Genomic DNA, 23,589 nt, shown 5'->3' on the forward strand with positions numbered 1-23,589 from the left:
AGTCACATACAGGGAAAGTGCCAGGGACAATGCTGCCAGTCACATACAGGGACAGTGCCAGGGACAATGCTGCACGTCACAAACAGGGACAGTGCCAGGGACAATGCTGCCAGTCACAAACAGTGACAGTGCCAGGGACAGTGCTGCCAGTCACATACAGGGACCGTGCCAGGGACAGTGCTGCCAGTCACATACAGGGACAGTGCCCGGGACAGTGCTGCCAGTCACATACAGGGACAGTGCCAGGGACAGTGCTGCCAGTCACATACAGGGACAGTGCCAGGGACAGTGCTGCCAGTCACATACAGGGACAGTGCCAGGGACAATGCTGCCAGTCACATACAGGGACAGTGCCAGGGACAATGCTGCCAGTCACATACAGGGACAGTGCCAGGGACAGTGCTGCCAGTCACATACAGGGACAGTGCCCGGGACAGTGCTGCCAGTCACATACAGGGACAGTGCCAGGGACAGTGCTGCCAGTCACATACAGGGACAGTGCCAGGGACAATGCTGCCAGTCACATACAGGGACAGTGCCAGGGACAATGCTGCCAGTCACATACAGGGACAGTGCCAGGAGCGAGCGATTGTTAGTGGAAAAGAGAGCTAAGACCACCACAGTGACAGTGACTGACAGGCACAACATAGTACTCACGTTACGTGCTCTATAGTGACCTCCTCCACCACACAGGAAGCACTCTGCAGCCAGCCAATACAATACGGCAGGAAGTACAATACAGGAAGCACTATGTATCCAGGCTGTGGAGCTCTAGGGCAGCTTAAAAATACTGCATCTGCGCATGTACTAAGACATGTCACGTGATGCAGTGTAATTCTAGCCGGTGTTGATACTGAGCATGCGCGGCAGCGTAATCCTTAGGGCTAGAGATGGGAAGTTCGGATCTTTTCAATGATCCGGATGATTCGAATCGGATCATTGAAGAGATCCGGATCTTTGATCCGAATCTCGGATCATTTTACTACCGGAAGCATTCGGGGGTGAAATGAATAGCAGGACAGGAGAAGGGGAGGGGGGTGGACACACAGAGTAGGGGAGAAGATGGACAGAGGGCAGGGAGTGGACAGAGAAGGGAGGAGGGACGAGCAGAGAGCAGAAATGTTTGCACGTAATACCCACATGCTGAAGTCATAGCTTTACATATATTTCACCTATATGTTCATCTGTACACTTTGAAAGAAAAGGTCGCACAGTGAAAGAAAGCATTCCCAGAAGATAAGTGCAGCTGTTTAGTGCCGAGTGCAGGAGGATTATATTGCCTTTCATTGCCTTTCAATCACACTGTCTGCAAAGTTACTGAGCTGTGCTGAGCCAAAAGCTTCCAATGTGTTCACTGTGCAGCGCTAAGGAACAGCCAGCCTATAATGGGCAGCATGTTATAGCCAGTATGTGTGCTCTACACATATCTGGCAGTGGCAGCCATGTCCCCTCTCTCTCATCTACCTGTCTCCCTGCAAGGCTGGCTCCCTTCCAACAGAGCGATCCATCTCTGCTCTGCTTCCAAGACCCCGCTGCCCGCTGAGAGGGGGCGTGTCGATCCTGGCCCCGCCCCCTTTGCGATCCGAATCACTCATTTTGATGATTCGGATGATCGACTCATAAAATAGATTCGGATCAAAGATCCGAATCGTTCATGATCCGGACAACAGTACAGCAGCGCAATCAGACACAACACCGGAATGATGGCGGAGACAGCGATGAGACACTGATGAGACACTGATGAGACTGCGGCCGGTGTAATAACGTGGGTAGTATGTATGTTACCCCCTCTGCTGCTGATAATGGGGCACAGCAATGCTCAGGGATATCTGTAGTTTGTTTAGTTTGTATGCTATGTCTTTGCAGTTATTATGAATAGAATGCGACATAGCAGCAGCCTTTTCCTATTCATCAGGAGTCGGACACTGAAATTTATTACGTGGGTTGTAGAATGACAGGAGTTTTTTCACAATTTGTCTTTTTAATTATGACATACTACACTGAGGCTGCATTCACGGGGGAGGTTGCGTTGTAATGCGAGTTGCAATACAAGGCAACGCAGAAATAAAGGTGGTAGTGCACATAAACGCTGTGTTACTGTTGCATACAGTAGGTGCAGGAAAGCATACAGGCAATGAAAATTATGCTTTTCTGTGCCTGGTAACGTGTGAGGTAAGAGGTAACGCACTGCAAGCAGTGCGTTACCATAACATTACATGTTGCAATGCGACGCTAACGTTGCACTGTGAACGATGCATAGGATTAGCATTGCAGTGCGGTAAGGTGCGTTATAAGGCCTCGTTCACATCATATGCGTTTCAGTGCGCATTTGGAAGCGCGTATGATATGCTGAAACACAGGAACGGCAGAAGGGCATAGACTGCCCTTCTACCGTTCACATCTACTGCGCTGTGCAGCAGTACGATGCGCTAGGAAGTGCTTGCGTACTGCTGCATGCATTTTGCCCGGAAGAGCAGAGCTGATCCCATCACTGTCAATGGATGGGATCAGCAGCCTAGCGGCGCAGATGGCGTGCGATAGTATGCGCTGCGTTCGGATCGCACGGCCATCTGCGCTAGGTAGATGTGAACGAGGCCTAAGAGTTTATAACGCAGCTCCGCAACATCCCACTGTGAATGTAGCCTGAAACTTCAAACATCCGCAAACCATGTATCATGAGTAGAAACCATGACTTTGCAGTAATTTAAAAAAGTTGAAGAAAATAACGCAGCTTAGTAATGAGTGCTCTGATGTTACCAGTTTGTATGACTTGAGGCTTCTGCTGCTAAAACTCTAGTCTAGAAATTTTTAACACGTCCACTAAACACTGCAGAGGCATGCATGATGACACTTGTCCAAGTAGCAGCCCCACTCGGGGAGGTTTCATTCAGATCCTTTATCTAAACTGCTCATTTGATACCAGGATGTTTAGCCGCACCTGGCAATCCACATTCAACAAATCCACTTACAAAAGGTAGCATTTTTGTTTCAGCAAGTCGTGTATTACTCACAATAGTACGTGTGGTAATTCACTTTTGGACAGCGCTGGATTTTGCGGTAGTTTTATGCCTCTTTCACAGTGGGACGTTGCATTTCATGCGACGTTAAGGTCGCATAACGTGCCCTTAATACAACACATTGAAAAACTATAACTTGAACGTTATAGTACATTCTTTAGCCCTGCGTTTGGTGCGCCGTTTTCGTTTCACAGTGATGAAATGAAAAAAGCGCATGCGTTACATTTAAAAAAAAAAGCAAATGTATTGCTAAATGCACAGCATGCAGCACTTTCTAAATATTGCTACACGTTGAATGTCACACAGACTTTGTATTGCTGTGCGTTAGTCTGCGTTATAAAATTTTCTAACGTGCGACTTTAACGTCCCACTGTGAAAAAGGCCTTAGGCTATGTTTACAGTGGATGTGTTGTGCTAGTGGAACCGTTGCAAGGGAGATTCTGTACCTTTCTCACTGCAATGTCTGGATTTGCTGTGTGCTGAAAATGCAGTAACAGTGCATGTTTTGATATATTCATGCTTTATTAGGGCTGAGTCACAATACAAGAGCTTATTAAGCTCTAGATATTTTAAAAGCTCTTGCAAATGCAATGCTATGGGGGATTGTTTTCAAAATCACATTGCTCCAGTGTGAACATGCACAGGATAACATTAGAAAGAGCTTTTAACCGCTTCTGGACAGTGTTGGTAGAAATCTGCGACCTGCAGGTGGCTGCGTAGCTCTGACAGGACGAAGATTTCTCCTTCCCTGCCACGCGCTCCCACCGATCTCGCCGCCCTGCACCTGCCGCAGTTCATCCGCCTCTGTGAGCAGGTCAGAAGCCGCTTTCCACTTGGCTCCTGACCGTGTGATCACTGTGAGCCAATCACATTGGCTTACATTGATAGACAGCGTCAGGAGCCAAGGAAAGCAGCTCCTGACCTGCTGACAGTGCTCTGCCGCCATAGAGACGACAGAGAGAGGGACCTGCAACGATGTGAGGGTGTCCTAACCGGTGGGTGCGGCAGGAATTAGCGGCGATTTGTCGGGAGGCGCCGTTTCCTGGTACCTGAGGTCTCTGGCTAGAGACTGCTGGTATGCAAAAGGTTAAAATTTACAAAGTGCCATTTTCTATGGAATGCTGGGTCTGTTTCCGAATCTGACGTGGCACCCATGCTGTTGCAAAGCAACAGCAAAATCACTATAGCTGTGCCAGCACAGGCTACAGGGTTTTTGATGCGGTTTGCAGGAAACTGCAGCTGAACACTATTTTTGAGGACAAACGCAATTAGGATGCAACCTATGGATTTCAATAGGCTGCGATTCTGCATCTGAAATTGTGTGTGGAAAACGGATGTGATTTGCAACTAGTGGAAATCGGCCATTGATCATCCTTCGAAGACAAACACAAGATATGCATATTAGATTTTGTTTGCTGCAAGTATTTTTTTTTTCATTGCGTTATTTATTTTTTATTTTTTTATTACTGTAGAATCCTAGCATATTGTTGTGCATGGAATGATTACTGCTGAACCACAATGGACTCGGAATCAACCGATCTGGTAACCCATAACACTGGATGTGCCTCAGAGTCAGACTGCCTTAATACTGAAGACAGAAGTAATGGAGATGGTAAAGAATCTCTGATCATGTCAAAGAGACAAATGAAGAAAATGATTAAACAAAAACAATGGGAAGATCAAAGAGAGCTGAGAAAGTAGGTTTGGATTTTGTGTTAATTAGTGAATTATGGAAATTATTTCTGTTTGCTGTGGTTGGTTCTTTTTAGAATATATGTAGGGACCATTTTATGCCTGAAGATTGACTATTTAAGACATTTAGTCCTCATTCACGCTTAAAAATGCAAGAGTTTTGCGTTTTTGTAAGTGTTTCCCCCTTCCTGGCGCTCCACTGCGCACTGTGTTTCTGGTAAAAGCGCTTTTCCAGAGCAGTTTTGTAATTCACTTCCTGATGCAAGTCAGGGAGTGAACTTTTTGACCCGGAAAATAATAAATACAATGTATTCTTAAAAACGAGAATGCAATCGCTGCACAAAGTGATTTTGTGAGCGTTTGCTTTTTTCCTATACTTTCCATTGTGGCAAAATTGCCCCAAAAATGGTACAGGCAACTCTTTGTTGCACGCACAGCGCACAAACCGCGCTGATATGAACCTTCTCACAGAGATTCATTGCACAAGCGTTTTGTGGGCGATTTTTTTTAAAAATCGCATGTGCTTGAAAAAAGGCCGAAAACGCCCCTAGTGTGAACGAGCCCTTAGGCCCCATTCACACTAGAGCGTTTTGCTGGCGATTTCGGTAAAACACTCAAGCGCTAGTGCTAGTGCTATAATACCCTATGGGCCTGTTCTCCCTTGGACAATTTGCGTTAATCGCCAGCCTCTTGAGCATCTTTCCTAGACTGAAGCAAAATCGCTTAGCTGTGTGATCATTATAAAGGTTATTCATTTTGGTTCTGTGAACAAGCATTTTGTATAGGAGATATGTATGTACTGTATATATAATGATTTTTTTCTTTTTTTTTGTGTGTACACAAGCATTTTTCCCTTTGTCAAAGCAATAGACCTGCATTAAGGACACACGACTAAGTAATCCCTATCCTCCTGTGGCTCCTGTTCCTGTGAAAGCATTTGAAATAAATCTGTAAGGCCCTTTTCCCACACTTGCATGTTTTGCCATGATTTGCGGCAACACGAAGCAACGTGATCCGCATGGATATCAGAAGTGCATAGACTGATTTGTCTGCTGTCCCCATCCATGCCTTGTGTTACACCGTGGATTCATAACAAATGGTTGGTGATGAAAATAAGCACACTCATTGCGCATTGAAATGAATGGATCCGATATCGCATTGCCGAACAGAAGTGCTGTGCATTGCGTCGGCACTTAATTTCCCCATGGGCTCAAGCGAGGAAGGGGCCTAAGCAGTGCCAGAGGCATCACAGGATGGGGGTCTCGAGTGAACTTGCAAGCCCTATGAGAGATGAAGAGATCAGTTAGACTGTTCTGTGCATCCCATATCCTCTTATTATACATGGCTTACCAGTGACAAGAATACTAATGTAATAATCTAATTGATCAAAGAATGAAAAAGAAACACCTAAAATAAACATAGACATATTAGCATTTATAATCAGTATAAATGCATTAATTCATGTCCTTTTTTTTTTTTTTTAATTTTTCTTTAAAGCAACCCTGAACTGAAGTTAGATATTTACCTATGGAGGTCCCCTCATGGTGTCCTCGTTCCCCCGCTGTCCCCCCAGTAAAGTTATTCGACCTATTTGTGTCCCTGAGTACTTCTGAAGATGAGCGGATCCATACTGCGCATGCGTGAGCACAGATGTGCCAGCCTTTGGAAGCACTCAGGGATGGGACTGCTTCCCATGGCTCCCAAAAGTGGCAAAATTTAATGTAGGACAGTGAGGTAATGAGATGGAGAGAGGACTGGAAAGGCTCTCTGGGTACTAGAGCATTAACTTCTTTCTGTTTAAGAGTTACACTTACAAGATGTAGAAAAGTAGAAAGCATATCGCTACAGAGGTACCTCCCACCCCTTAACGGATACGGCCAGCGCACGGAGTTCCATCCCACACTACTGGCCTTAGTGCGGCAGATCCAGATAAGTGCCAGCGTTCCTGATGGTGGAGACGTTTAGGCCCCGTTCGCACTGCACGCGTTTCCAGCCGCGTTTTGGAAACGCGTGCAGGTGGCCGACACGCACGACATCAGACATTGCATAGAGTGCAATGTCTGATGTTCACACTGCATGCGTTCCGGACCTGTGCGGTCCGGGAACGCATGCTGCATGCATTTTTTGTAAAAACGCATGGCTGTCCCATTCACTTTTCAGTGATGGGATCAGCCACGCAACGCACACAAACGCGGATGGCGTGCGTTCATACACGTTGCGTTCCGCACGCATGGCCATCCGCGTTTGTGATGTGAACGGGGCCTAACTGCACTGATAAGTGCGATATGCTTTCTACTGTTCTACATCTTGTAAGTGTAACTTTTACATTTTTAAAAAGAAATTAAAGAAAATGCACCAAGCGCTCCTATACTTTTTTGTTTTTTGTTAGATCACTAACTTGGTTCCCACAAGTGTTTATGGAGCAGCATTATCTGGAAGCTGGACTTCATTCACATTGATTTGATTTTGGATTGAGCGCAGTCATTTGGATTTGCGTCCCCAAGCCCCCTGCAGCAGTCCTGTCCTGGGCCGGTTCTCTATGATCCTCCATTCACCTGCCGTGGTGCAGTTTCGTTACTGCTGACTTGTAAGTCGATGGCAACTGCTCTCTGGGTCACGCGGATCCTTCTTCGTGTTACCGTCCACTGCAAGATGGTAAGGCGAAGAAGGATACCTGTGGCCCAGGGCGCAGTTGCCATCGGCTTACAAGTCGGCGGTAACAAAACTGCACCGCTTTGGGAGAATAGAGGATCGTAGAGGACTGGCCCAGGACAGGACAGCTGCAGCGGGCTTGGGGAGTCCCCAGGTAAGTGAAACTGTTTTTATCGCATCTTCAGTTCCGCATTAAGTCCACATTTTTTTGGAGTATTTCTTTTTGAGACTTGTTCATAAGTAATGCCTTATTTTGTATGCAATTAACTTTTTTTTTTGTCCATGCTTATTTGCTAAGGCAGAAGCGAAAAGAGAAACGACAAAAGAGGAAACTGGTACGACAGGCCCAGCTAGAACAAATTGTGGATACCAATACCTGTAAAAGAGAGCGCAGGGAGATCCAGCCCAGCACACTGCGTCTCATTATAGACTGCAGTTTTGATGATTTAATGTCATTACGGGTAAGTTGCGTTAAAGAGTGTGTACTTCTACTTTAGAATGCTTAGCATGTTTGAAAATAATGTAATTTTCTACAATGCAATGCACAATACTTGTGTTACTGATTTATTTATTTTTATTTTTTTTACTCAGATTTAAAATCCTGGCTTGAGGGTGTGCAGATCTCTGCTTAAATCGTGTTAGAAATTACTGTTCCTGAATGCTTTTCTCAGTGTCTGTAGCTTATCTCATCAGTGCAGCTCCTATGCTAGGTACACACGTTACGTTTTTCCGTCCGATAGATGCGTTTGATTAATAAATATCCTGTGTGCCTCCCTCCGCCCTCATTTCCATGCTGCATATGATTTCATATTGGACCCTGTCCTGGGATTATGTATGTATACTACTGACACTGTTATCCACTGTCATGTGCACTGTCCATCATTTTTATTCCTTGTCCCATGTATGTTTGTGAGCATATCCAAACCTATATGTATTCACTGTTCCTGATTTACATGTGCACTTTTTGGGTGACTACTCGTGCACTTGCATGGATGCTATATTCACTACTGATCTAAATTCCAGACCAGACTCCTTGGACCCGGGTCCCATTTTCCATACTGTGATCTATTTCAGATCCCAGATGGTTAACATGCTGCATAAAAGGCTTAACCACCTTAGCGGTATGGACGAGCTCAGCTCGTCCATTACCGCCAGAGGGTGCCGCTCAGGCCCTGCTGGGCCGATTTACATGAAATAAAGAGCAGCACACGCAGCCGGCACTTTGCCAGCCGCGTGTGCTGCCCGATCGCCGCCGCTCTGCGGCGATCCGCCGCGAGCAGCGGCGAAAGAGGGTCCCCCCAGCCGCCTGAGCCCTGCGCAGCCGGAACAAATAGTTCCGGCCAGCGCTAAGGGCTGGATCGGAGGCGACGATCTAAGCAAAACAAGGAAGGCCGCTCATTGCGGCCTTCCTTGTTTATTCCGGGCGCCGGAGGCGATCAGAAGAACGCCTCCGGAGCGCCATCTAGTGGGCTTTCATGCAGCCAACTTTCAGTTGGCTGCATGAAATATTTTTTTTTTTATTTAAAAAAAACCCTCATGCAGCTGCCCTGGCGATCTTAATAGAACGCCAGGGTGGTTAATAATCACGCATGAGAGGTGAGGCATTGTTATTGTTTGATACTTCCCCACATTATATTGTGTTGTGGAGGATTGCTTTTGTTGTGCAATGCACGTCATTTTAAATGTTTTAAAATTGTCTTAGGCCTAGTGCACACCAAAACCCGCTAGCAGATCCGCAAAATGCTAGCAGATTTTGAAACGCTTTTACTTATTTTTCTGCAGCGTTTCAGCTAGCGTTTTGCGGTTTTGTGAAGCATTTTTGGTGTAGTAGATTTCATGTATTGTTACAGTAAAGCTGTTACTGAACAGCTACTGTAACAAAAAACGCCTGGCAAACCGCTCTGAAGTGCCGTTTTTCAGAGCGGTTTGCGTTTTTCCTATACTTAACATTGAGGCAGAAACGCATCCCCAATCCAAAATCTGCAGCAGCCCGGGAGTATGCGTTTCTGCAAAACGCCTCCCGCTCTGGTGTGCACCACCCCATTGAGATACATCATCCTAGCGGATCCGCACCCGCAAGCGGATCGCAAACCGCAGCGGAAACGCTCCGGTGTGCACTAGGCCTTAGTGTTTGAATAAAAGATTATTTGAGTATGTATTTTGGTGGTGCAGCCTATCTCTATCCAGGATTTCTGTCTCTTGAATTCTTATTCGATTGATAAATATCATCATTTTTTGCATATGTGTATCAGCGCCAAGGAAACCAAGTGGCCGCTGCTGAGAGAAGAACAATGTCCAGAGTTCACAAACTGGTAAATTATATATGATCAGCACTGATCATAGATAAATTCCATCATGTCCAATATTCCTCTCGATCTTTTTACTGATCGATTTCTCATAGAAGCGAATGGAAAAAGATAAGAAAAACGAGCGGAAGATAAAAGAATCAAGCGGAAAAAACAATCGAACAGGAAAAACGTATCGTGTGTACTCAGCATTATTGTCAGACACTGAGCAGAGAAGTACACAGGAGTCATGACTCCTTACTTAACCTAATCTGTGTGAATTACCATGCTGGCTTTTTTTTCCAGCATTTGAAACCAGGTAAAACCAGTAACCCCCCCCCCCCCCCCCCTGAAATTAAAGGATTGTGAAACCCTGATGCACCCCCCAATGCAATTGTGCAGTGGGTGGTAGCTTAGTGTACTGTCACTGTGTGATGGGTTACTGTGGGCAGCAGCTTAGTGTGGCTGTTGTGTGCACATGCAGCTGCGACCATGCTGTGCATAATTACAACTGCGTACTCTTTTATATAGAATCAGAAATTGAAGTGTATTATGTTATTGCTCAGAGCCTCATTTTTAAATATTGTAATCTCCCATTGATGAAAAAATAAGTGTGTAAGAACCTGCAACGTAAGGCTCTCTATTGCTGTTGCAAGGATCGGCGGGTGGTACGGTTAATTACTCACCTGCTCTCCTCAAATGCACTGAAATGCTGATAGGCTTGAAGGAGTGTTTTTTTATCTTTGTATGTGTCAGAGTGGTGCAACTAAATATTTTGATTTAAAAAAATGTTTGGTTTGGGTCCGCTTTAAAGGGAATCTGAAGTGAAAATAAACTTATGATCTGATGAATTGTATGCGTAGTACAGCTAAGAAATATAAACATTATCAGCAAAGATATGAGTCTCATTATTTCCATTACAGGAAGAGTTAAAGAGACACTGAAGCGAAACATTTTTTTATAATATAATGAATTGGTTGTGTAGTACGGATAATTACTAGAAGATTAGTAGCAAAGAAAATATTCTCATATTTTTATTTTCAGTTATATAGTGTTTTTCATAGCACTGAATCATTCTCGAATATGTGCAGTTTACACAACACTCAGCATTCTAAATGATTTTACAGAGCAGGCTGTGAACTATTGACCTGTCCTCTTGCAGACAAAAAGAAAATCCTTGACTGACAGATCAGATAAAAACCTTCAGAACTCAGAGCTCAATGGCTTTTTTGCATAGACAACTGGAGTCTCTTAACTCTTCCTGTACTGGAAACAACATTAGACTTCTGTCTCTGCTCCTAATGTTTTGTTTCTGACCTGTACAACACACACAAATCATTATATTATAATTTTTTTTCCGCTTCAGTGTCTCTTTAAGAAACTTCAGCTGTTATCTACGCAAAAGTGCTTCTCTGAGCTCTCTGACCAAGCTTGGTCGGCTACAGTGCTGTTTTTTGAAGCACTTACCTCCACCTGTCTCGCACTTTCTTGTTTTTTTTTTTTTTTTCTTTTTTTTTTTTTTTTAAGGTTTTGCTGTAGGAAAGTTCAAAGGTTCATCAGCTCTTCTCGGTTTCATAGTTCAGAATACAGAGTGTAATGTGTACACTGAGAATGATGCAATGTTAAAAAAATAAAGCTATATAACTGAAAAACTAAAAAAATAACTAAATGAGACTTTTTTTCTTTGCTAAAAATGTTCTATTCTCTTTACTACACATACAGTTCATTATATCACAAGTTGTTTTTTTTTTTTGCTTCAGTGTCACTTTTTAAAGAGAACCCGAGGTGGTTTTTACAAAAGATAATAGGAAACAGAAGCATGTGCTGTACCCAATGAGATGCATCTGTGTCCTTTCTGTACGCTGCTAGTACCCCACCCCCCTGAATATTGCAGGCTAGCGACAATCTGCTTGTTGCTAGCCTGCTGTTTACCTGACATTTGTCAATCTGTGTCTCTTCCGCCTCCCCCCGCATTGTCTCCCCCGCCTCCTTCATCGGCATTGCTCCCCGCCTCTTTCAGCTTTCTCGAATTGGAAACTAAGCCGCGACCCAGGAAATACTTCCTGGGTCGCGGCTTAGCTTCCGATTGGAGGAAGTTGAAAGAAGTGGGGAGCAATGCCAATGGGGGAGGCGGTGGAGACACAGATTGACAAATGTCAGGTAAACAGCAGGCTAGCAACAAGCAGATTGTCGCTAGCCTGTCGCTATTTTCAGGGGGGACAGCAGAGCCGGAGGGGGGGGGGGGGGCACTAGCAGCGCATAGTAAGGACACAGAGTCATGTTATTGTGCAGAGCCACATGCTTCTGTGTCCTATTATCTTTTGTAGAAATCATCACCTCAGGTTCTCTTTAGGGGAGTGGTGTATATGACATCTAATGAGTTACAGGTGAGTTACCACCAGCCAATCCTTGCAGCAGTACAAGAGACTTACATTGCAGGCTTTGCATTTTTCACCAGTGGTCCTCTGTAAGTAAAAGTACACCAATACTTCAGTATTTTATTTACCTACCCTTGGTTTTTGGAAGAATGGTAAAGTAGCCAAATGTATTTCTCATTTAGGATGTGAAGAAGTTAAACAAGCAAATTAGAAGGTGCTACGCAGAAAATCGCAGAGCAGCACATCCTGTTCAGGTACAAATACATTTTCTAAAGTTACAAATATTGCATCCGTGCAAGATTACTAAGCTTAGTTCATGGGTTTGGAATATAAGATGTAGCGGAACTTGTTGAGACATTGATTTGCCCAGAATGTCCTGAACTGCTTTTGTGAACAGTTGCCACAAGCTAACAGGAATCTGATAGAAGTCCATCTTCTTCCTCTACAGCATACAAAAGTAATACTTACATGCCCAAATTGCCTGCAGCATCCCCGGATATAGTGTGCATGCTATCTGCATCAAATATTAGTATAACTCTTCTTGCTGTGTGCAATATGAGGTAGAATCGTGGAAAGTGCAAATATTGATCCATTGGAGTATGAATCAAATTGAAGTACCTTTGAATATTGAAGCCCATGGTGGGCTGGATTACCTTATCATGACGCTGCTCATTGCCCCGTCCTCCTCCTTTTTTTTTTTTTTCTTCTCCCCAGCCTCCCGGAAGCTCCTCCGAGCGGCACAGAACAATTCTGAACTGTGAAGGCACAAGTTTCGAACTGCCTGTGGATGAGCATTTGCTTTCAATATGCTTGCATGGTTCAGAACTGTGCCTGCACAGTTCTCAATTGCGTGGTGCTGCTTTTGGGGGGGGGGGGGGGGGGACTTCCTGGTTTTCAGCATGCGACTGGATGATCTTGTTGAATATGAAGAGGACCAGGAAGAGGAGGGACTATGAGGACAATAAGCAGCACCAGGACACTCGGGAAGAGATAATCTAGCCCACCTTGGGCTTCATTCATTTTTATTTATTTTTGTATCTCCGTGCAGGAGTACTGAAATGAAATGATATCGGCTCCTGACCGGCTTACAGAGCTCTGCTGTCATAGGGAGGGCAGAGTGGGTGGGTTGAGGTGATCGGCAGCAGCAGCGATTCTGTGCAGTGTGAGTTGGTGAGACCCAGTTTTTGGACAAGTGGTCAATGGTCCTTAAAGGACCGTTATCGCGAAAATCACAAAATTTAAAATACATGTAAACACATACAAATAAGAAGCACATTTCTTCCAGAGTAAAATGAGCCATAAATGACTTTTCTCCAATCTTGCTGTCACTTAAAGTTGATAGTAGAAATCTGACATTACCAACAGGTTTTGGACTAGCCTATCTCTCCATAGGGGATTCTCAGCAGGGCCTATATTCTTTATAAAGACATTCCTTTAAAGGGGAACTGAAGAGAGAGGTATATGGAGGCTGCCATGTTTATTTACTTTTAAGCAATACCAGTTGCCTGGCAGCCCTGCTGATCCTTTGCCTCTAATACTATTAGCCATAGCCCCTGAACAAGCATGCAGCAGATCAGGTGTTTCAGACTTTAAGGTCAGATCTGGCAAGACTAGCTGCATGCTTGTTTCTGGTGTTATTCAGATACTACTGCAGAGAAATAGACCAGCAGGGCTGCCAGGCAACTGGTATTAATTAAAAAGAAAAATATGGCAGCCTCCGTGTACCTCTTACTTCAGTTCCCCTATTAAAAGATTTATATAAAGATTCTGGTCATCCTCCCTGCTCGCTGCACACTTTTTTTTGGCAGTTGGACGGAGCAACTGCCTTTTGCTAAGTGATTTTTAAACTAAACTAAACAAAACCATGAGAATCCCCCATGAGGAAATGGGCTAGTCCAAAACCTGTCGGTTCTGTCAGATTTTTACTATCTGCTGTAAGTGACAGCACCAAAGGAGAAAAGTAATTTATGGCTCATTTTACTCTGGAAGAAATGTACTTCTTATTTGTATGTGTTTAAATACATTTTACGATTTTCGCGTTAATGGTCCTTTAAGGGGCCAGAGACCGCCGGTAATGAACTGGTTAAGTAGCAGATGCTGGAACATGCTCTGTACCTAATAGAATTGAACCCGGAAATGAGTGAAGGTAGAGAGAAAGGGATTGATTCACTAAATGTAACACGCTGCAGCAGCGAGAGTTAAATGAACTTATGCGCCCAAATGCTAGCAGCGTGCCTTAATTACAGAGCTGGCCCGCTACGCCCCGTACAGGCAGCAAAGCATGCGCTCCTTAGCATCGGCCGCTCCTTGTGAAGTCCTGTGCGATTGTGATGGCCACTACTACATTGATTAATGTAGTAGTGGCCGTCCCTATCATATGGGACTTCACAAGGAGCGGCCGATGCTAAGGAGCGCATGCTACGCTGCCTGTATGGGGCATACCGTGCCAGCTCTGTAATTAAGGCACGCTGCTATCATTCATTCATTTAACTCTCGCTGCTGCAGCGTGTTACATTTAGTGAATCTACCCCAAAGACTCATATCCTTTTAACTTTACTCATGATTTTTTTTTCCAAGGGGATATTTTCAAACCTTTCCAATAAAATGCATTTAAAGCTCTCGGTACACAAAAAAAATACTGAAAATAAGTTTGATACTACTTTTTAATACTTTTTACTGGCTGGGTGCTATAAAAGTGTTTTTCTTAATCTACTGTATATTCTGGCGTATAAGACGTTTTAACCTTTGAAAATCATCTGGAAAGTCAGGGGTCATCTTATACGCCGGGTATCATTGATGCCGGGTGATACGCCCTATCCTGTTACCACCTCTCAGATCTCACTGCTGAGGACTGTAGTGAAGCGGCGCAGGCGCACATGTGTGAGATCTGAGAGGCAGAGAAGGAGGTAAATAGGATACAAGGGCGGGCCAGAAGGGTGAAAGAGGTGTGTTTTATGGGCACAGCGCAATCTATTCTTCCATACCGCTCTGCTAAACAGGTAGACAAGGAGAGCTGACCAATCCGCTTAGGGAGAGGGAGAGTTGACCAATCCAACCTGTCAATCGCCTATATACTGTTATATACTGGGTACCACATACAGTACAGCACCAGTATCTGTTCATACATAGCACCAGTATATGATGTATTTTTAATCTTTATTTGGTGTGCGTTGGAAGAGGGGTAGTCTTATACGGCGAGTATATCCCAAACTCTATATTTTATCTGGAAAAGTTTGGTGGTTGGCTATATGTCCAGTCGACTTATACGCTGCATATACTGTATTTTTCGGACTATAAGACGCACTTTTTCCTCCCCAAAACGGGGGGGGGGGGGGGGGGGAAGTCAGTGCGTCTTATAGTCCGAATGTACAATTTCAGCAGAGCAATTACCAGCCGGCTTTCTCTTCTCCTTGTCCCTCCATCGGCAGGCATTCCTAGTGTTCAGTAGCAGGGCGGGCGAGCGGGCGGCCATCCATCTGCGGGCATACTGTATGTGCAGTGAACTGGCGGTGGGTGGGAGATCGGCCATGTCACAATTGTTCAGCCATCCATCCATCCATCCATGTGCGGGCATACTGTTCGTAGTGAACTGGCGGCGGGTGGCAGATCGGCCATATCCCAAGTGTTCAGCCATCCATCCATCCATGTGCGGGCATACTGTGCGTATGACAGTGAACTGGCGGCGGGTGGCAGATCGGCCATGTCTCAAGTGTTCAGCCGTGAGGCAGCCATCCATCTGCGGGCATGACACATGCTGCACACTAGTCTGCAGCCTGCACGCTCCTCTCCTGTCCCTCAGTATGCAGCCTGTTTCAAAAATCCCGCAGCGTTACCGGCTTCCCGTACTTCCTGGTTTGTGACGTCCTATCACCGCGTGACCTGAAAGAGCATGCGACTTTCAGGTCACGCGGTGATAGGACGTCACAAACCAGGAAGTACGGGAAGCCGGTAACGCTGCGGGATTTTTGAAACAGGCTGCATACTACTACTAACCAATGCTAAATAGATTAGGAGTGTTCCTCTGACCTCAAAAGTGAATTTCTTGCTTGTTAATGGTGTCCTTGTCACCAATGGGGGTCATTCTGGGTAGTGACAGTTTGGGGGAAAAGGTCCATAAGACACCCCTGCACCATATAGACCACCAGGTTTAGTATTTTTTTTTTCCCTGATTTTTCACCTCTAAACCTAGGTGCGTCTTATAGTCCTGAGCGTCTTATAGTCCGAAAAATACGGTATACTGTGGTCTGGTGTGGTGTTTAGACCTTCTTTTCCTTGTTCAGTGTAGTTAGGTTGGTCTTTCTGCTCCTTCCAAAGTTTACAATTGTTTATACATTTTTGGTACAGACCTCTTTGATATTTATGGTGGTGCTACTCTGCCTTATCTGTTTACTTTTTGCAGCTTTATCTAACCAGCCATGGTGGACAGCTAAAAGATAACATGGATGAATATGATACAGGATGGATAAACTGGAAGGTAATCTTGCATGAAGAGTTATTGTGTACACAGGTTGTGAAGGGGAGACTGGGGTATCTAAACCAAATTCAGTTTTGTAGCCTAACTTTACGATCTGCAGGAAAATGACACGCCCACTGAGGTAAGAAAGCAAACCTGAAGTTTTGATCCATGCTGCCCTCCTAAATATGTTCACCAGGGCATTCACCATACCTACAGTTTCTGTTGAATGAATGTAGAAGAAATACTGTAATGTTTCTTGTGATTGTGCTAGATATGTAAACTACACACCCCAAGGCCCTAGCTAAGCAAATTACTGTTATTGCTATAGTACTTTTTTGCTTGTGGGGTGCTTAGCAGGATACAGTGAGAATTCTTGAGATAAGTTTTGTGAATCAACCCCACTATATCACACTTATTCAGGGCTTTTCAACTAGTACAATTCTAGCATATGTGGTGCATTACCTATATACTGTAGCTTGTGCTAATTGCGCAGTACTAATAGGACTACTGTGCAGTACTACGGTCGTTAGCAACAATAATATTGCGGTTTATGCATCAGGCCCATTGTCATCTAAATTCTAAGAATTCCACAGTTTTGGAGCCTCTCGAGTGTGCACAAAACAATTCTAACTGAATAAAGCTGTCTAAAACTGTGTACACACATAGGATGTATGTTACCTGGCAGGTATTCGGGATCCGTTCCCTTAGGCAACATTGCAGGGTCGAGGCTGTACACACATTGCTAGCCTGTAGGCTAGCGACATGTTCTGTCGCTCTGCGGAGGGCCAACGTAGTAGTGTGGGAGTGACGTCACATAGGAGCCAAATGCAGTGGTGAGAACAATGCTCTTGGCCAAAGCGATCTGCCAGGCTAATTGCTGGCCAGGTAGCCAAGGGGGGGTCAGAGCTGCCGTACACACGCTTGATTCTATTGTTTGGAATTCAAAATTACATTCTGCTATTCAGAAATTGAGAAACTAAGCCTGCCTTATTTATCAAAATGGTTTGTGGATTTAGCATTTTATCTTCTGCAATGTTAGAGTAAATCTGTAAGGGAAAAATGTGTCCCTGGGGGGTACTTACTTCAGGAGGGGGAAGCCACTGGATCCTAAAGAGCCTTCCCCCGTCCTCCTCAGTTAGCAATACAGCGCTGGCTCCCCCAAACACAGAGCAACAATAATATTTACAATCGTCGCTGCGCACATCCGCACTACCAGCTCTCTGCTCGGTCTCCAGCAGAAATAGCCAAGCCTGATCAGGTCTGCTCTACTGCGCAGGTGGCTCGCTGGATCCCCTGCTGAGCTAAGTGCCCTCCCCAGGGGCACTTTTTCTCACTACAGGTACACTTTAACTTTTACTTATTCTGCTTTAAAACCTTTTCCCTTTTTAGGATATAAATATCAGAGCGGAGCATTACAAAGATCTCATGAAGGCTGAAGATCTGGTTTACCTCACATCAGACTCCCCTGAAGTACTCCATGAGCTAGATGAGACCAAAGCCTACATTATTGGTGGCCTTGTAGATCACAACCATCACAAGGTAAAGCTACAGTTGCCTCCCTGTTCACATCATGGCTTAGTTGCCACAGCCATGTCAGGAATGCAAGCAAACCAAACTGCACCTAGAAATGCCCTCATACCAGTAGTATTTTCACTTTGCACTATTACTACTTTAGTACAGTTATTGGTATCAGTTGTGATTTTTTTTTTTTTTTTTTTTATTGTATTTTATTGTACAGTCAGTGACAGTTTGTCCTAAATAATATTAGCTACTGCAGCAAGTCTTTTAATATATTTTCTCTTATTGCTTGGCAAAATCACTAAAACCGCTCTGAGTTGTTCCATGGTTTGGAACAGACTTGGTATCCTTGACCCAGCTGTTGCGTTAAACTATTGCAGTCAGAACCAATCTATACTGTTGTCTTTGGGGCTGCCTATTGTATGTATAGTGATCAGTCAAACCTATTAATTCCTGAGAAACTATCTAGAGATGACTAGATAGAAAACTGAGATGAAGATAAAGGGTATATTTATACTTCCCTGGGGCGTCCTCCAGCCCCATGAGGTGCATGGGTTCCCTCGCTGACCTCTCTGGCAGCTCTGTTGTCTTCTAATCAGTTTAAAAACACACGATTGGGTCACACGATGGCCAGGGGCCCAGGACCTCTCCAACACTGCCTCCATACTGAATGCTAAATTCAACACACACAAGCAATAGAACACAGCAGTACATGCATCCAGCTACATTTAAGTGGTCAGCAGGTGCTCGTCAGCCAATCAGGATGCACTGTCATACACCCTTTACCTGCCATACCACATCTAGCAGCCATTAGCATTCAGGTGGGAGGCTTCAGTCTTCTAATCAGCCTCGGTAATCTGGCCAGTTGTGCGCTTCTGTACTACTGCACAGGCGCAGAACGATCCCAGCTGTGGGAGTACGACGGGTCTTGCACACTCAGCCGAGCCGCTTATGCGCAGTAGAACACGACCAGCCACATTACCGGGCTGATTAAAAGACAATAGAGTGACTGGAAAGGAAGACTATGGAGCCCACGCACCTCATGGCGCTGGAGGAAGCCCCAAGTAAGTATAAATATAGGCCTCAATTCACTAAGCAGTTTAGTCTACTGGTGGTTTGGTGTAATGTTCTAGACCTGTTTTTAGACCTGGTCTAACATTCAGTAATTACACAATTCACAAAGGCAAACGAGGAGTAACCACGCCCACTTTTTCTGACAGACATTAGACCAGCTGATTTCTTGTTGGTAAAGTAATTCTGTGAGGTATTTTAGATGTGAGGATGGAACCTTTTGAATTAATTATGCAGGAGTTTCATTGTATTTTGAGGAGAGCTTATCAGCACAGAAGGCTGTCAGTCATAGGTACTGGTTTGTAAATTGCATCTTTTGATAATTTCCCCTGCTTTACCGACCTAATTACCAAATGTTTTAGAGCAGGTCTAAAAACAGGTCTAACATTTGGTAATGGTGAATTCCCATTTGATGCAACTGAACAAACCATCAATAGACTTGAATTGAAAATCCTTTGGTGTACTTTTTTCCACATTACTGTTCTATACACGCACATTCAGTATGACTTCTGTTAGTCATGCAACAAAATGGCATTCCCCCTCATTGTTTTTTTTTTTTAATTTTATTTTTTTTCCATGTTTTATGATTTTTTTTTTTTTTCAAGCAATGCTGCTGTGATGATGAAGACAAACTAATGCTTGTATAAATGTGATATTATTGCAGGGCATTACATACAAGCAAGCACTGGATCTTGGTATCAGTCATGCTCAGCTTCCTCTTGGCAATTTTGTGAAAATGAATAGTCGCAAAGTGCTAGCTGTGAATCACGGTGAGTGTGTCTGAAAAGGGAGTACTCATGAACTGAACTCATTATATAAAATTTAAATCGGTGATAAACTCACATTGATCAATTTTGAATATTTTCATCTAAAAATCATTAAGATCCTCTTTCACCTAAGAATAGCTAAAAAGCATGTTCTGTTCAAGTGTTTTTCTAATCTATGGTAACAATTTCCAAGTCAGCCTCTGTGTCTGTATGTCCTTCCCTTCCTCATGCCCTGTCCTGCTGTCATTGGCCATGGCACTGATGGGTTGGTGCATGGGTATGCGGCGGGATGGCGTGTGTGGTGAGCGTGACATCCAGAGAAGTGGCGCCCACTCCTGCCCTGTGCAGTGTAGCGCACGTCACCAGATATTGTTTTATAATAAATGTCTATTACAACATCTGCATTAAAGAAATATAAGGAATTATGAAAAGCTTATAGAAAGACAAAATAAGAAATGGAGAGATCCCACACTAATGTAGTATATCAAAATAATGTGGGTATAGGTTCTTTGTGTTAAATAATACTCACTTACAAAGGTAGGTTACCACACAAGCAACCACTGTATAGGTAGGTGGGGACCATGAACCTGACTCCATTTAGGTTAAGAAGTCTCTTTCTGTAGATCCAAAGAAAGATCCACCCCTCCACCAAGGGTGGACACAGTATGATATAGTAGTACAACAGAGGCGCCAAGAAGATTAACCCCTTGCCGTTCCAATTATTGCGGCAAGGGGGCAGCGCAGCACCTCCGGCGATCTGCGCAAGCAGGAAATCCCGTTCAGAACGCCATGGCGACGGGGCGGGATGATGTCACCAACATCATGGACGTCAGAGGGAGTCCCGATCCACCCCTCAGCGCTGCCTGGCACTGATTGGCCAGGCTGCGCAAGCGGTCGGGGGGGGGGGGGGGCAATCGTCGGCGAGCGAGTTATGCACGCAGCTAGCAAAGTGCTAGCTGCATGCAATAAAAGCATTTTTTGAAAATCGGCCCAGCGGGGCCTGAGCAATCCTGCACAGGTTACCCCGAGCTCAGCTCGGGATAACCGGCAAGGAGGTTAATATACACTAAGAGCTGTTTAAAAAGGGGGGTAGTAGTGCACTCATTTCCCCATAGATGACTTGATTTGGTTACTTTAAAAAAAAAAATCACTTTATTATATACTCCAATGTGCAACGCTTTTCGTAGGTATAACCAGCTTCATCAGGCAAAAACAAGGGGAGGCAGAGAGATCAGCTGCCTGTAGGGATGGCGCCAGGATGGGTAAGTGGGCCCCCCGGATCCTCAATCATTTTGGCAGAGCCTGTTATGACAAGCTCTGCCAGTTTTATAGCAGGTGCTCTTTAAGGTACTACTTAAAAGCCTGTTCTAGCATGTTTTTAACATTGGTTGCTTAACACTATTCAGAGTCTTTTGGAACCCTGATTAAAGTATACCCGTAACAAAAAAAACCTGCCTCTATGGGGGTACTTACCTCAGGAGGGGAAAGCCTCAGGATATTAATGAGGCTTCCCCTGTCCTCTGTAGCCTCCTGGGAATCCAGCCCTGGCTCCCATGAAAAATCCCCAACAAGCACTGTGCATCTGCAGCACATGACAATATTTACCTTCAGCGCTCCAGTGCAGTAGCGGTTTTCCGATAGGCTCCTGTGGAAATAGCAGAGCCAGATTGGGTCCACTCTACTGTGCCGGCATGAGTGCACAGTAGAGCGGACCCTGTACTGTGCAAGAGCTATTTCCGCTGGAGCCCGATCGGACAGCTTCTGCTGGAGCCCAAAAGGTAAACATTGCTGCCTGTGGACTTCAGGGGCTTTCTTCACTGGATCCAGGAGGATGAAGTGGATGGGGGAACCCTTATTAGATCTAGAGGCTTCCCCCTCCTGAGGTAAGTACCCCATAGGGGCTGTTTCTTACTATTTGTTCTATAATTCTATTTCTCTATCCTAGTGAGTTATTATGAACTTAGATTTGTATTTAGGTACAAGGCCTGTTAGGGAATCCTGCTTCCCAAATTCTTAAGTTGATATTCCTTTCATAAAGATTGGTGTTCCTTCTATACTATGCATACTTGTGCTTCCTATTTATTTACTACTCTTGTTTAGTTATGCTGTGTAAGCACTGTAAGTCTTAGACACTTTTGTTTTCTTTTCATATTAATGCAAAATAAGGTTAATTATTCTGACCACATTTTTTTTCTATTTCATGGCCATATTCTCTGCTTAGTGTTTGAAATCATGCTTGCCTATTTGGAGAAGCTGGATTGGAAGGAGGCCTTTTTCTGTGTTCTTCCTCAGCGTAAAGGAGCAGTGCCTGTTGATGAGGCTGGTGAGACTCCAGCAGATGTTTCCTCTGTACAGGATGATGGGGAGCAAGTGAACAGTGACTCTGACTCTGAAGATGATATAACAGAGATTAACAAAGAAGAGTGTGACAGCTGACCTTGCATGGATGCTGTGTTATTAGTTTTTATTTTCACATGTACCCTTTCCGAACCGCGCTAGTTGAAATCTACATTCTGCTTGTGGCCGTTTGTTTCTGACAGGACGTAGATTTCAACATCGCTGCCATGCGTTCTCGACACTCGCTGATAGCGCCACTCTGCACCAGCGGCAGCTCACTCGCCCTGCAGTCTCTATGATAGCAGAGCTCTGTGAGCTGGTCGGGAACTGATTTCATTGGCTCCTGACCCCATGATCAATGTGAGTCAATCATTGGGATGGGAACCAATTAAATCGGCTTCTGACTGGCTCACAGAACTCTGGCGTCATAGTGACGGCAGACGCATGGTGCCTGCAGCGATGGGAGAGCAGTGGGTCTGTACGGCGATTGGTCGGTAAGCCGCATTTCTGGTACCAGCAGTCACTGGTCCTTGAGGGACCAGAGACCACTGGTACGCAAGGGGTTGACTAGTAGTCCTGGCTCAGGATAACAACTAATCTATGGGGACAAGTTTATACTCCTCTCTGCCTTCTTATTACCTCTCTCTGATACTCCTCACCCATCTGAAGCCACCTGTGCAGTTCAGCCTTGTGACAGGCATTTTCCAAAATGGCTCCTTCTGTTCACAGGCGCTATGGGAAACAGAGGATAGTGGAATTTATAGAGCAACTACCCTCTCGCCTCACCTTTCTCACAGCTACCCTGACCAAAAAGAAGAGGGACCAAACATTCAACCAACGTTGAAATGAGTGAAAGAGCACTGTATACGTTTTTCTTATCGTGTTCATTTTTGACTTGAATTAGACTACAAAGAGGAGTTTTTCCATTTTTCTAACCACAAGTGTAAGTTAAAAACAAGAACAATGTATATTTAAAAATCTTTATTGAAAGCTAATATTTTTGCCAAATGTTTGTTTTATTTAGACTTTATTGTCATTTAATAAAAATGGAAGGGTGGCAAAATGGTACAGTTTTAGGGCTCATTCACACTGTGTGATACTGTGTGCAACCTGCAAAGTCATGGGTTATTCTGGCGTAGCAGTATAGCCCCACCATAAATGTCAAATCGTTTCATTTTCTATTTAAGGCTCCCTAAAGTGTACCAGAGACAGGATGATTAAAAGATTTGATACATACCCGGGGCTTCCTCCTGCCCCATAAGCATGCCTTGAGTTCCTTGCCATCCTCCCGCGGCCTGCTGTTCAGCCGCAATCAGCCCCAGTAACTGGCTCAGTCGGGGATTTGCGCAGAAGACCCGACTGACGCGACTGGGCCAGTTACCGGGGCTGATTGTGGCTTAACGGCAGACCGCAGGA

General features: G+C 44.7%; 1 protein-coding gene across 3 annotated transcripts; it reads left to right on the forward strand.

The window, feature by feature from the left end:
- The first annotated feature begins 1,662 nt into the window (after window positions 1-1,662).
- On the forward strand, window positions 1,663-23,236 carry TRMT10A (tRNA methyltransferase 10A). 3 transcript variants are annotated; one of them, XM_068270802.1, is made up of 8 exons: window positions 1,663-1,776; window positions 4,490-4,714; window positions 7,660-7,822; window positions 12,207-12,278; window positions 16,424-16,498; window positions 17,870-18,019; window positions 19,734-19,839; window positions 22,058-23,236. In XM_068270802.1, the coding sequence occupies exons 2-8, from the start codon at window positions 4,536-4,538 to the stop codon at window positions 22,270-22,272; spliced, it is 960 nt and encodes a 319-aa protein (XP_068126903.1). In that variant the 5' UTR covers window positions 1,663-1,776; window positions 4,490-4,535; the 3' UTR covers window positions 22,273-23,236. The 3 variants fall into 3 exon arrangements, with proteins under 3 accessions (XP_068126903.1, XP_068126895.1, XP_068126909.1); XM_068270794.1 differs by having other exon boundaries at window positions 1,663-1,765; XM_068270808.1 differs by lacking the exon at window positions 1,663-1,776 and having other exon boundaries at window positions 4,592-4,714; window positions 7,664-7,822.
- The last annotated feature ends 353 nt before the right edge of the window (window positions 23,237-23,589 follow it).

The sequence above is a fragment of the Hyperolius riggenbachi genome, chromosome 1, assembly GCF_040937935.1.
Source record: "Hyperolius riggenbachi isolate aHypRig1 chromosome 1, aHypRig1.pri, whole genome shotgun sequence".
NCBI classification, from domain to species: Eukaryota; Metazoa; Chordata; class Amphibia; order Anura; family Hyperoliidae; genus Hyperolius; species Hyperolius riggenbachi.